General features: G+C 37.1%; 3 protein-coding genes across 3 annotated transcripts in view; 2 read left to right on the plus strand and 1 right to left on the minus strand.

Annotated features, from left to right (window-relative positions):
* The window catches only part of LOC116000476 (calmodulin-binding transcription activator 5), an 8,378-nt gene extending 4,489 nt beyond the window's left edge, over nucleotides 1-3,889 (plus strand). The window contains exons 9-13 of the mRNA XM_031240568.1: nucleotides 149-544; nucleotides 1,278-1,978; nucleotides 2,223-2,763; nucleotides 3,209-3,523; nucleotides 3,598-3,889. Of these exons, the coding sequence (XP_031096428.1) occupies nucleotides 149-544; nucleotides 1,278-1,978; nucleotides 2,223-2,763; nucleotides 3,209-3,523; nucleotides 3,598-3,645 (2,001 nt within the window). The 3' untranslated portion in view covers nucleotides 3,646-3,889. The remainder of the gene's footprint in view (nucleotides 1-148; nucleotides 545-1,277; nucleotides 1,979-2,222; nucleotides 2,764-3,208; nucleotides 3,524-3,597) is intronic.
* A 91-nt stretch (nucleotides 3,890-3,980) lies between these two features.
* LOC116000487 (GTP-binding protein SAR1A-like) lies at nucleotides 3,981-5,844 on the minus strand. The gene is made up of 3 exons (XM_031240579.1): nucleotides 5,583-5,844; nucleotides 5,209-5,340; nucleotides 3,981-4,478 (listed from the first exon to the last, which is right to left on the minus strand). The coding sequence occupies exons 1-3, from the start codon at nucleotides 5,709-5,711 to the stop codon at nucleotides 4,158-4,160; spliced, it is 582 nt and encodes a 193-aa protein (XP_031096439.1). The 5' UTR covers nucleotides 5,712-5,844; the 3' UTR covers nucleotides 3,981-4,157.
* A 2,720-nt stretch (nucleotides 5,845-8,564) lies between these two features.
* LOC116000958 (outer envelope pore protein 16-2, chloroplastic-like) lies at nucleotides 8,565-10,723 on the plus strand. Its single transcript, XM_031240839.1, has 7 exons — nucleotides 8,565-8,886; nucleotides 9,073-9,124; nucleotides 9,232-9,312; nucleotides 9,595-9,626; nucleotides 9,906-9,939; nucleotides 10,189-10,256; nucleotides 10,391-10,723. Exons 1-7 carry the CDS (start codon nucleotides 8,755-8,757, stop codon nucleotides 10,532-10,534), a joined length of 543 nt encoding a protein of 180 aa, XP_031096699.1. The 5' UTR covers nucleotides 8,565-8,754; the 3' UTR covers nucleotides 10,535-10,723.
* Nucleotides 10,724-10,793: the final 70 nt, after the last annotated feature.

Here is a 10,793-nt window from a genome sequence, read left to right on the forward strand (position 1 = left end):
TTTTTTTTTTTTTTTTTTTTTTTTTTTTTTTTTTTTTTTTTTTTTTTTTTTTTTTTTTTTTTTTTTTTTTTTTTTTTTTTTTCTTCTACAGAGTATGTTCATTTTCTATTATTGGTAGCTTGATGTGGCTACTGATGTCTACTTGCAGGTTGACAATCTATCAGCTGACAAATTAGCAGTAGGACCTTTAGAGAATTTGCCTGGGCAAATGTCCATTAGTAATTCAATTAATTTCAACATTCCAAATGATGTGGTGCCTCAGACATTGAATGCTCAAATGACTTCATATTCTCAGAGGATTGATTTTGATAATCCAAGTAAGGATGGTCTCCAAAGTCAGGACAGTTTTGGAAAATGGATAAACTACATGATAGCTGCAGATTCTCCCGGATCTGTAGATGATCCATCACTTGAGCCTGCAACTTTGCCCGGTTATCAATCTTTCCCATCACCAAGTCTTGATAATAAGTCATCTGCACAGGAGCACATTTTCAACATAACAGATGTCTCACCTGCATGGGCTTTTTCAACTGAAGAAACAAAGGTTCTTTTGCTTTATAGTAATCATGTTTTGCTAACTTGCTACAATATCTATCATGCAAAGTATTCAATTTTCTTGAAAAGCTTTCTTGATTCTTTTCCCAACGTTTTATCTATCTCCTTTTACACAGATGTGAGCAATACCAATTATTTCCAATGTCATTTTACTGAACATAGAAAATGACCTAAATTTAGTTCTCCATATACCTAACACTTTTTGACTTCAATCTGGTCTTTAGACGAGTTACATCTATGTATTTCCAGTTATGAAATTTGATACTTGTGCATTCTCCACTTTTTGCTCTGTAAATTGCAAATGACCATTGTCTTTGCTACCAGACATTTGATTGTCTATTAATGATCTTACTCTGGAAAGAGAAAGCTCCCCCTACCTGGCCTCACACATACTGCATGAAAAAAGAGTTGAATAATATCATTCCAACAGGAGAGACATAAAAGAGTATAAACCAATTAAAAGAGTAAAAGTACTCTTATGTGAGAAATTGTGTTTACCATGATTAGCCATCTTTTAAGACAGTGGTTTTTAGAAAGAGCAAAGGAAGTACTACGTCTCAATGTTGTTCCTATCTATGTAATATTAAAAGTAAATAATGTCATACTGTGTCTAGGAACCATACAACTTAATTTCTAGTTTCTACATATATGCATTCATATGCCGTAATTTCTTTTACTAATTGGTTATGACCACAATTAAAATTTACTACTTATCATTGCAGATATTAGTGATTGGGCATTTTCTTGGAGGACAGTCGCAACTAGCAATATCCAATCTTTTTTGCGTCTGTGGAGATACTCCTGTACCTGCAGAGGTTATCCAATCTGGGGTATATCGATGTTTACTTTCACCTCAAACTCCCGGATTGGTTAGCCTATATTTGAGTTTTGATGGATATAACCCCATCAGTCAAGTGATAACGTTTGAATTTCGAGCTCCTGAGATGCCTAAATCCACCACTACCCCTTCAGTGGTTAAGCATCACTGGGAAGAATTAAGAGCTCAAATGCGGCTTGCACACTTGCTCTTTGCTACACCTAAGAGCCTTAATATATTATCCAGTAAAATACCACAAGATGCCCAAAAAGGTGCTAAAATATTTGCTCATAAATGTTCTCACATTACCAGCAATTGGACAAATTTAACCAAATCAATTGATAACAATGAATTCTCTTTCCCACAAGCAAAAGACCAATTGTTTGAGCTGTCTCTGCATACCAAGCTACAGGAGTGGCTGTTGGAAAGAATTCTTGAAGGGTGTAAAATCCCAGAGCGTGATGAGCAAGGTCAAAGTGTTATCCATTTGTGTGCTATTCTAGGCTACACATGGGCTATCTATCCATATAAATGGTCAGGCTTATCATTGGATTATAGAGACAAATTTGGATGGACTGCTCTTCATTGGGCTGCATATTATGGCAGGTACAGTATTACTCTTTGATTTTGAATCAATCAGTGATCAATGTGCTTTTGATATTGGCTTAGCATTGAATCGTCAAGATTGGATTACTTTTGTTTTTGTTATTCCTGACATTCTTGTTGATTATACTGAATTGTGATGACAAATTACAGAACGTATTTTGCAATGCTATCTGCTGTACAGTAAATACATCTATGTCCTATTATTACACAATACCTATCAAAATGGTTAAATATTTGCTTGTAGGGAAAAAATGGTTGCAGTTCTTTTATCTGCTGGGGCAAAGCCATCTATGGTCACTGATCCCTCTTCTGAAAACCCTAGTGGATGTACTGCAGCTGATCTTGCATCCAAAAATGGCTATGAGGGTTTAGGAGCTTATCTTGCAGAAAAGGCTCTAGTTGCACAATTTAATGATATGACTCTGGCTGGCAATGCTAGTGGTTCACTTCAGCCTGCATCTGATTCTGGTAACTATGGGAACATCGATGAGGACATGGAATTGAAAGATACTCTGGCAGCTTATCGCACAGCTGCTGATGCTGCTGCACGTATACAGTCTGCATTCAGGGAACACTCCTTCAAATTGCGGAAGCAGCAAGTTGAAACTTCAACTCCAGAGAGTGAAGCCCGCAGTATAATTGCAGCAATGAAGATCCAACATGCTTTTCGCAAATATGATTCAAGAAAAAAGATAGCTGCTGCTGCAAGAATCCAGTATAGGTTTCGAACTTGGAAGATACGGAAAGATTTTCTTAACATGCGCCGCCAGGCAACCAAAATTCAGGTAAGATCACTTTCTTTTGCTCTTTGCTCCCTGGTATAAATAAAGCAAACTACTCTACTGTAGGTATGTGTGTGGATTGGATATTAACTGATAATGTTCTGACTAAGAAAACTTAGTTGTTTTCAATTCTCTGCTTAACCTATTCAACTCAATATGGCGGGGTGGGACCATCTTATCGGTCAATTAGGATTTAGGAGTAATAATTTTGTAGGATTGATGGTTCCACTCTTCACTTACCTCATTATGAGAGATGGATGGTTAACAAGATTTGCTTTTCTTTATGTGGTGATAATGTCAAGATTCATTGCTGTTTAGATTGCACGTGATTAAAGAAGTTACAGATTCCAAAATTCAATAGCTACTTATGTGAAGTTTGAATAAAATGAAAACCTATGTATTGTATGGCATGCTATTTAAAGTTTTAAACTTATGCCCTCCATTGCAGTCTGTCTTCCGTGGTTACCAAGTCCGGAGGCAGTACAGAAAGATTGTTTGGTCTGTTGGGGTGCTTGAAAAGGCAATCTTACGCTGGCGTTTGAAGAGAAAAGGGTTCCGTGGACTTCAGGTTGCAGAAACCACTGATACAACTGAAAACCAAAAACAAGACAACGATGTTGTCGAGGAGGATTTCTTCCGAGCAAGCCGGAAGCAAGCGGAGGAGCGTGTTGAGAGGGCTGTTGTACGGGTTCAGGCCATGTTTCGTTCAAAGAAAGCACAGGAAGAATATAGAAGGATGAAGTTAGAACACAACACAGCATCAGTAAGCAACTTAATTACCCTTAACGTTTCGAAATTATTGGTCCAATTAACTTAAAATCGATCTTTGTTATGCAGCTGGAATACGAAGAGTTTCTTGATCCTACTGATACTTACATGGGATAAGAGTAACTTTGTGCTGGAAAGGAAGCATGGGTGCGGGTTGGTTTACTATGAAGACCTTGTAAATTCATAGGTGAAGAAGGCAGTAATCTTGTTTTTCAATATTTTTAATTAAAAAACAAGGGGACAGTAGTTGTAGATCGATCTTATTAGGTGCTTGGCTCCTCAATTATGTACTAAACTAGAAAATTTATATATTGTCCTACCCTTGTAAAAAGTAATGATTTTCTGGATAAAATGTTTGCAACTATCCTTGTACAAGTTGGTAAAACAAACGCTGGCTGTCTAGTGACTACATTGAGACAAATTATCAAAGAGTAAATTGCATAGCCAACAAGTGGTATCAGGTACTCGACCAATTGATATTAACCAGAAAACACACACACCTTATTGGTTTCAGATTATATCACCCTAGGCCTAGGAAGATGTAACACACAAATTTTACTCTACCGACCCACAAATTAAGTCTAAGATGATTTTACAGAAAAGAAAAATTAAAAACTCTCACCACTTTCCTACTTGATGTACTGAGACATCCACCTAAAGCCCTCACCGTATCCCATCTTCCGCACAATGCTGCACATGAAAACCTCGATTGGGCGGACATTTGATTCAGCGAGATTAACCTTGCCCTTTCCAGTTGTGACACCGCTTAAGCCCAAGTAATATCGCAGCTCATCTTCTGAAGCTGCATATGGTATGTCAATCTTGTTCCCTAGAATAAGAAACGGGACATTCGCCAATGACTCGTCTGAGAGCAGTGCGTCCAGTTCCTTCTTTGACTCTGCAAATCTCTCTTTGTCATATGCATCAACAAGATACACAACAGCATCCACCTGTATGAGAGAAATTTATTAATTAAACTGGTCCCCATCAAACAAAAATAAGCTAAGAATTAATTAACTTTTCTAAGCAATTCACATCCAAGTATGTTTCTATGATTCTTCTATTATAGCGATTGCACTGCTCAAAAGTCATTATATTATATGCAAGAATACACAACATCTAATATTCTAATCTTCCTTATACACACACACTTCACCTTTGAGCTATCGAATGAAAAGAAAATGTTAGTGAAATAAGAGTACTTTGCAAAAAGTTGCACAGAGCAATTAAAAGCATACATACAGCTTAAAGGGAAAAACACACATGTAAAGATAAGAGATTTTGAAAATTGCTCTTGCAGACCCTAAGATCCAGGTTGTTTACACTTAATTAAGCCTTCATACCAATCATTGTAGGTGTGTGTTAGGCAGGTTCTATTCTTCCACACATTTCAATCAAATACACAAGCCCTTTAGCTAGACATATGTTTCTTGTGATAACTTAAGCCCCCCCAGTAAATTTTTAGTTCACCTCCTTTCTCTCTTCTCTTTTCTTCAAAATTAATATCAATATCCAGTTCAAACCAATAAACCATCATAATATAGACAAACATGTTACTTTTTCTCTTACATGAAACAAAATTTTCCACACAAAAAACATAAGCACTCCAAATCAAGCTCATAATTCCAATCCAAACATCAAATTGCAAATACCCCATGTGTAGAAGCAACAGTTATTCACCTTGGCATAATAATCTTTCCAGACTCTTCGAGCAATTTGATGGCCGCCCAAATCAAAAGCTTTGAACTTAATTTTCCCAATACTTAGCTCCTCTGACGTTGGGTATTGTGTTGGTTGATGCTGCACCAACCTCTGCAACAATTCAATTCCAAACACCAAAATGAAACATCTTCTGCGAAATAGATAAAACACACTAAATAATACCCACCCCACCACACCCCAAGCAACAACAACGAGGAAGATATGCCATGAAAAAAAATCACTCAATATTAACATCACAACTTTGTTCTTCACAATTTCCTATCCCACGCTAACAATATTCATTAGAAAATAATTTCCTTGTCGTTTGATAAGGATAAAGAGTGGAATCTGACCTCGTCTTTCAACATATGAAGCAACGTCGTTTTGCCTGCATTATCAAGGCCCAAAAATAGGATCTTTGCCTCCTTCTGCCATAACCCTAGCGACGCCAATATTCCATAAAACCAATCCAATAGAAACATCTCTCCTCTCGGTTTTTAGCAAACAAACTCACCGGCAGAACCAGACGGCAATTAGTCAGAGAAAAACGGCAGAGATAGATGGAGAGAAAAGAAGAAAAGTTTGTACTCGCCTCGGTGGAACATTGTATTTTAATTTTGGTGATTTATATACAACGGCGAAGGCTTGACCGGGTTACTGGTTTAACCGGGAAAAAAATAACACTTTGCCCCCTCCCCAAGTCACTAAATTTTACATTTCACCCCCTCTAACTCATTTTGTATACACTTAACCCCCCAAGTCGACGCCTAATAAGATGACTAGGAGTGATCAGTTACCTCGTGGCGAGCACACATTGGGTGGTGCGTGTCATCAGCTGACCTTTGGGAATATATTTATGTTTGTGTACTCCCCAAACATCACAAGCAAACCGAAAATTCTCATCTTTTTCTCCGACAAAATATTTAATTTTATCAAATTAAACCCATAGAATTAGTCAGGCCTATTAATCAAACTAGGCATATAAAATTAGAAAGACAATAATATTTCATGAAGAAATAATATTACTTTTCACGAGTATTGATGTCTGACTCAACTTGTGCACACAGTTTGATGTTAACTCTCAATTTTCAAGATTAAATTTACTCAATTTTTTGTGTGATTACAGTCTAAATTTATCCGTAACATCTATATGTCAACATCTTTGATTAGAATGAGACTCGAACCTGTAACCTTCCATTAGTATAAAAATTTGAAGTTAAAACTTAACTAAAGCGATAATGACTTATTATCCAATCATTATTGCATGGACCATGGTCCACACAGTTGTGTGGACCAAAAATAAAAAGTACATTATTTTTGTACTGAAGGTACATTATTTTTGTAATGTAGGTCCATTATTTTAGGGTACATTATTTTTGTACTGAAAGTACATTATTTGATATATACTATCAAATAATGTACCTACAATACAAAAATAATGTACCTTCAGTACAAAAATAATGTACTTTTTATTTTTGGTGTGGACCATGGTCTAGGCAATAATTTGCCCTTATCCAATCCTAGTCGGCCATACGAGCCCAAAGATAAGAATAAGCAGATCCATTAAGTATCAACAAATACGAAGTGGACCGCATGGCACTAGCTCGTTCAAGGCCCAAATTAGGCTAGGGTTCCAATTTAAAACGCAGAAAACGGGAGATTAGTCTTCCATCACTTCGCTGCAACTGTTGGAACCCTAGCAATCGACTCTAGGTAAGTTTTTCTTCATTAATTTCCCCCTTTCGTTCTCTCGCTATCTCCTTATACAGTAACGTTGAAGTTTCGATTTAGAGTTGCTCTTTGTGTACAGAAGCAGAAATGGCGAAGTCGAAGAACCACACAGCTCACAACCAGTCCTACAAGGCCCACAAAAATGGCATCAAGAAGCCCAGAAAGCACCGCCATACCTCCACCAAAGGGGTCGGTTTGATCTCCCTTATGGCATATAAACTGTTCATTTTCATCATATTTGATCTTTGATTATTTGCTGCTTGCAGGATCATTTTTATATATTATTTGTCTTATATTAATAATTATTTTGATTAAAAGTGATTTTTTTGTTGGTTATATGCAGATGGATCCCAAGTTCTTGAGGAACCAGAGGTATGCCAGAAAGCACAACAACAAGAGTGGAGAGGGCTCCGCTGATGAGGAGTAGATAACACTCTAGTTTCCAAGAATATCATAATGTTATATGAGATTGTTTCTTAGAATTATTAGAGAAGGAATGCTGGCAAATTGTTATACACCCTTTTTTGAATTAAGTTTTCAATGTCGTTTGTGTTATCATTATGTATGAGATACTTGATTTATATTTTTGACAATATGGCTTGAAAAATTGCTCCTTTTCTGTTAATGTGTTTTGTTCATGGTTTTGCTTACTGCCTTCCAATATAGTTATGATGATAGGTTATGTTATATTATTCGTCTTCCTCCAATACTACAAAGGCTGCTTTTTTGTGCATGTAGTATGTTAGAAGGGGCTGTATTCTTTGTCATTAGCATTATTATCTAATTGTTCTGGGGTGTTGTAGCCTGTATAATGCTTTATAATTTTCATTTATAATCTATATTGTGAAACAAGCTGTTGCTTATTGTAACAATCTAATTCAAGGATACTCTTGGTAATTATACAACAAGACAGCCTTTTGTCCTGCAAGTTTTGCCTTCCTCAGTAGTTACGAATTATGATGTTGGTTCAATGGTGCTTATCTAATATTAACTGTGCTATCACTGCTATGATGATTGTATTTTGGTTATGGGATGAAATTAACAGTTTGCTTATTTATGTATTGAGTGGGCAGTTTTGGTTACCATATGACTCTTGTTTATTAACATTTTCTCATTGTGTTGTAATTGGTATTAGTCTATTTGCATAATGGCCATACCATATTAAGTGATTCAGAGTGGATTATGTAATTCCAGACAGACAGGTCTTAACTTCCAAAATGCATTGTGCTTCGATTTTAGGATTTTTTTATGTATGAAGCTGAGGCAATTGTAAATGCCAAATTGAATCTAAGCAAAGGAGAAGCTATGAAAAGCAAGAAACATTACTGCCAATTTTGAAATGAACACATACAAATGCACTAAGAATGTGCATAAACATGTAGGTTTGATGTGGGAGTCCCGTGTCTCAGAGCCTCTCAGGTTTATGGTTGTAGTATGAGGAGTAAGGAGGGGTTTAACGGTTTACAAGTGGGGCAATTGGGCCATCATTCCATCAATGAAGTTCGTTAATGGGCTTTTCACATTTTTAAAGAGAGCCCAAAATTGGAACTGATCAGTGAATCAGTGATCATCATCCTCTTCCTCAATTGCCACGAAGCTAGAAAGGCGGTTGCTTCAATGGCCAACACGTACTCCAGCCATTCCCTCCACGTGTCCTCCACCGCTGAACAGAACACCTCTTCTTCTTCTTCTTCTTGTTCCCATTTCACTCACTCAGCTGGGCTCTTATTCATTCACGCTGAGGTAAAGTCGATTTGTTTGCGCTGTTTTATCCAAGGCCAAGGGGTGTGAAGAATGAGTGCGACTAATTTGGAGGTTCGTTGTACAGTGGAGGATGAAATCCGGAGCTTGGACCATGGTGGACTTTTTGATCTGGGTCATCCTCTCCTTAACCGTATTGTTGATAGTTTCGTCAAAGCTGCAGGGGTTAGTTATTGCTTTCTGTTTCATCCATAACCGCCCACTATTCATTCTAAGTAAAGTGATCGGACTAACATTTTGATGCCTGGTTCAACAAACAACTTTCTTGTTTTGCACGTTGTATCTGTGGTGTATGTAATTGTAATGTATATAGAGGTGCTAATTAATTAATTAATTGTTGCGGCGTGATAGATTGGTGCTGTTCAAGCCGTAGCTCGTGAGGCTTACTTCACGGCTGTTGAAGGTGAGGAATTGAATGCTACACTTACTTTGTATCTATTTAATGACTTTGATGCAGGCCAGGCAAGGAGAGCTTTGAACTAATTAAATGTATGTATGTGTATGAATCAGGTGCAAGTGGAGATACCACCGGCATCCCGCCGGAGATTGGTGGTGTCAAGAAGCATCATACATTTGCGTCAGTCCTTAAAGGTACGTCTTTTATGAGACATGATGATGAGTATGTAGTACACCACATGGATTATGTAACAACCCTGTAGTCAGTAGATGATATGTTGATACTTAGCTTATTAGAGATGCATGCATGGATACTGGTAATAAATTCAGTACGTGATTAACTTTATTTTGGGTTTGCATTAATCTGCATACATAACTTGCTCATTCCTGAAAAAATTCAGACAACAATAATATTTCAAGTGCTTCATGCTGTCAGATGTTACCCTAATACCCTTTTTTTTTGGTTATAATGCACAGGGGAAAACAACAAAAACTCCGTGGAGGCCTTGGTGAGCTGTTCTCCTTTCTGTGTCATTGTTGTATTCATTTAGTCTCCTCTCTTTTTTCTCCATTTGACAGAGCGGAGATGTATTAGCTAATAAATGTGAGGATTTTTGTTATATATAATATATAATCAATTAATATGTAATTGATTCTTGTTTATATAGCTCAACATGTGTAGATTGATAATAGTTTGTGTGTACACTGGAGACAGTTAACAAACAAACAAACAAACAGTTTACTACAAGACAGGAGAAAGATTAATGTTCTTTTTCCAATATTTGCAGATAAAAAACACTGGAAAACAGTCTATGCAATGGGGTAAGGCAGGCTATTTCATTCCCCCAACCCTCTTTTTGTACCGCTGTCTCAAAATTGACTTGACTTTGTTTGAAATGCTTTAATTGTGAACTATTTAAGGAAAGGAGTCCTTTAGCCACTTGGTCTTAACAAGTAGCGTGGCTTCTGCTAATCTAGATGACATTTTTTTTTATCATGATCACACAAGAGATGGCTAACCATCTAACATCCTTGAGGGCAGAATGGATAACATGTCTTCTGTTTGTGCAGGGTTTGCTGCAGGTGTGTATTCTGGTCTTACCTATGGGCTAAGGGAGGCTCAAGGAGTACATGATTGGGTACACTTTCCTATCTCTGTTTACTTGTATGCTTTCTGATTTGATAATATGTTGTCTAGCTAGCTGCTAAGATATGCAATCTGTTTGGCAATTCAAAAATGCCAATTAATGCATGAGTTCGCTTTTGTTCTCAGAGAAATAGCGCTTTGGCTGGAGCCATCACTGGAGCAGCACTGGCTATGACCACAAAAGATCATTCTCATGATCACGTGATCCAGTGTGCTATAACTGGAGCAGCTATCTCCACAGCAGCAAATCTCCTCAAGGGGATATTTTAAGGCTCTTTACCTATTTTGGCTCAGGATGATTCTTCATTTTGGCTGTGTTTCTGTGCTCCGCATTCGTGGCTAGTTGTCGAGGCAAATTTGTCTTTAGATTTTCAACTTTTTCAAGCTAGACATTCTTAGAACTTATAAGAGCTGTTATTGCAATATAAACTTGTGTTATAACTTGTTGCATTTTGGTTATTGCACTAAAGTTCATATAGCTAGCTTACTACTTGCTAGTTATTTCTGCTCTTAATTTGTATGAACAATC

The sequence above is a fragment of the Ipomoea triloba genome, chromosome 1, assembly GCF_003576645.1.
Source record: "Ipomoea triloba cultivar NCNSP0323 chromosome 1, ASM357664v1".
NCBI classification, from domain to species: Eukaryota; Viridiplantae; Streptophyta; class Magnoliopsida; order Solanales; family Convolvulaceae; genus Ipomoea; species Ipomoea triloba.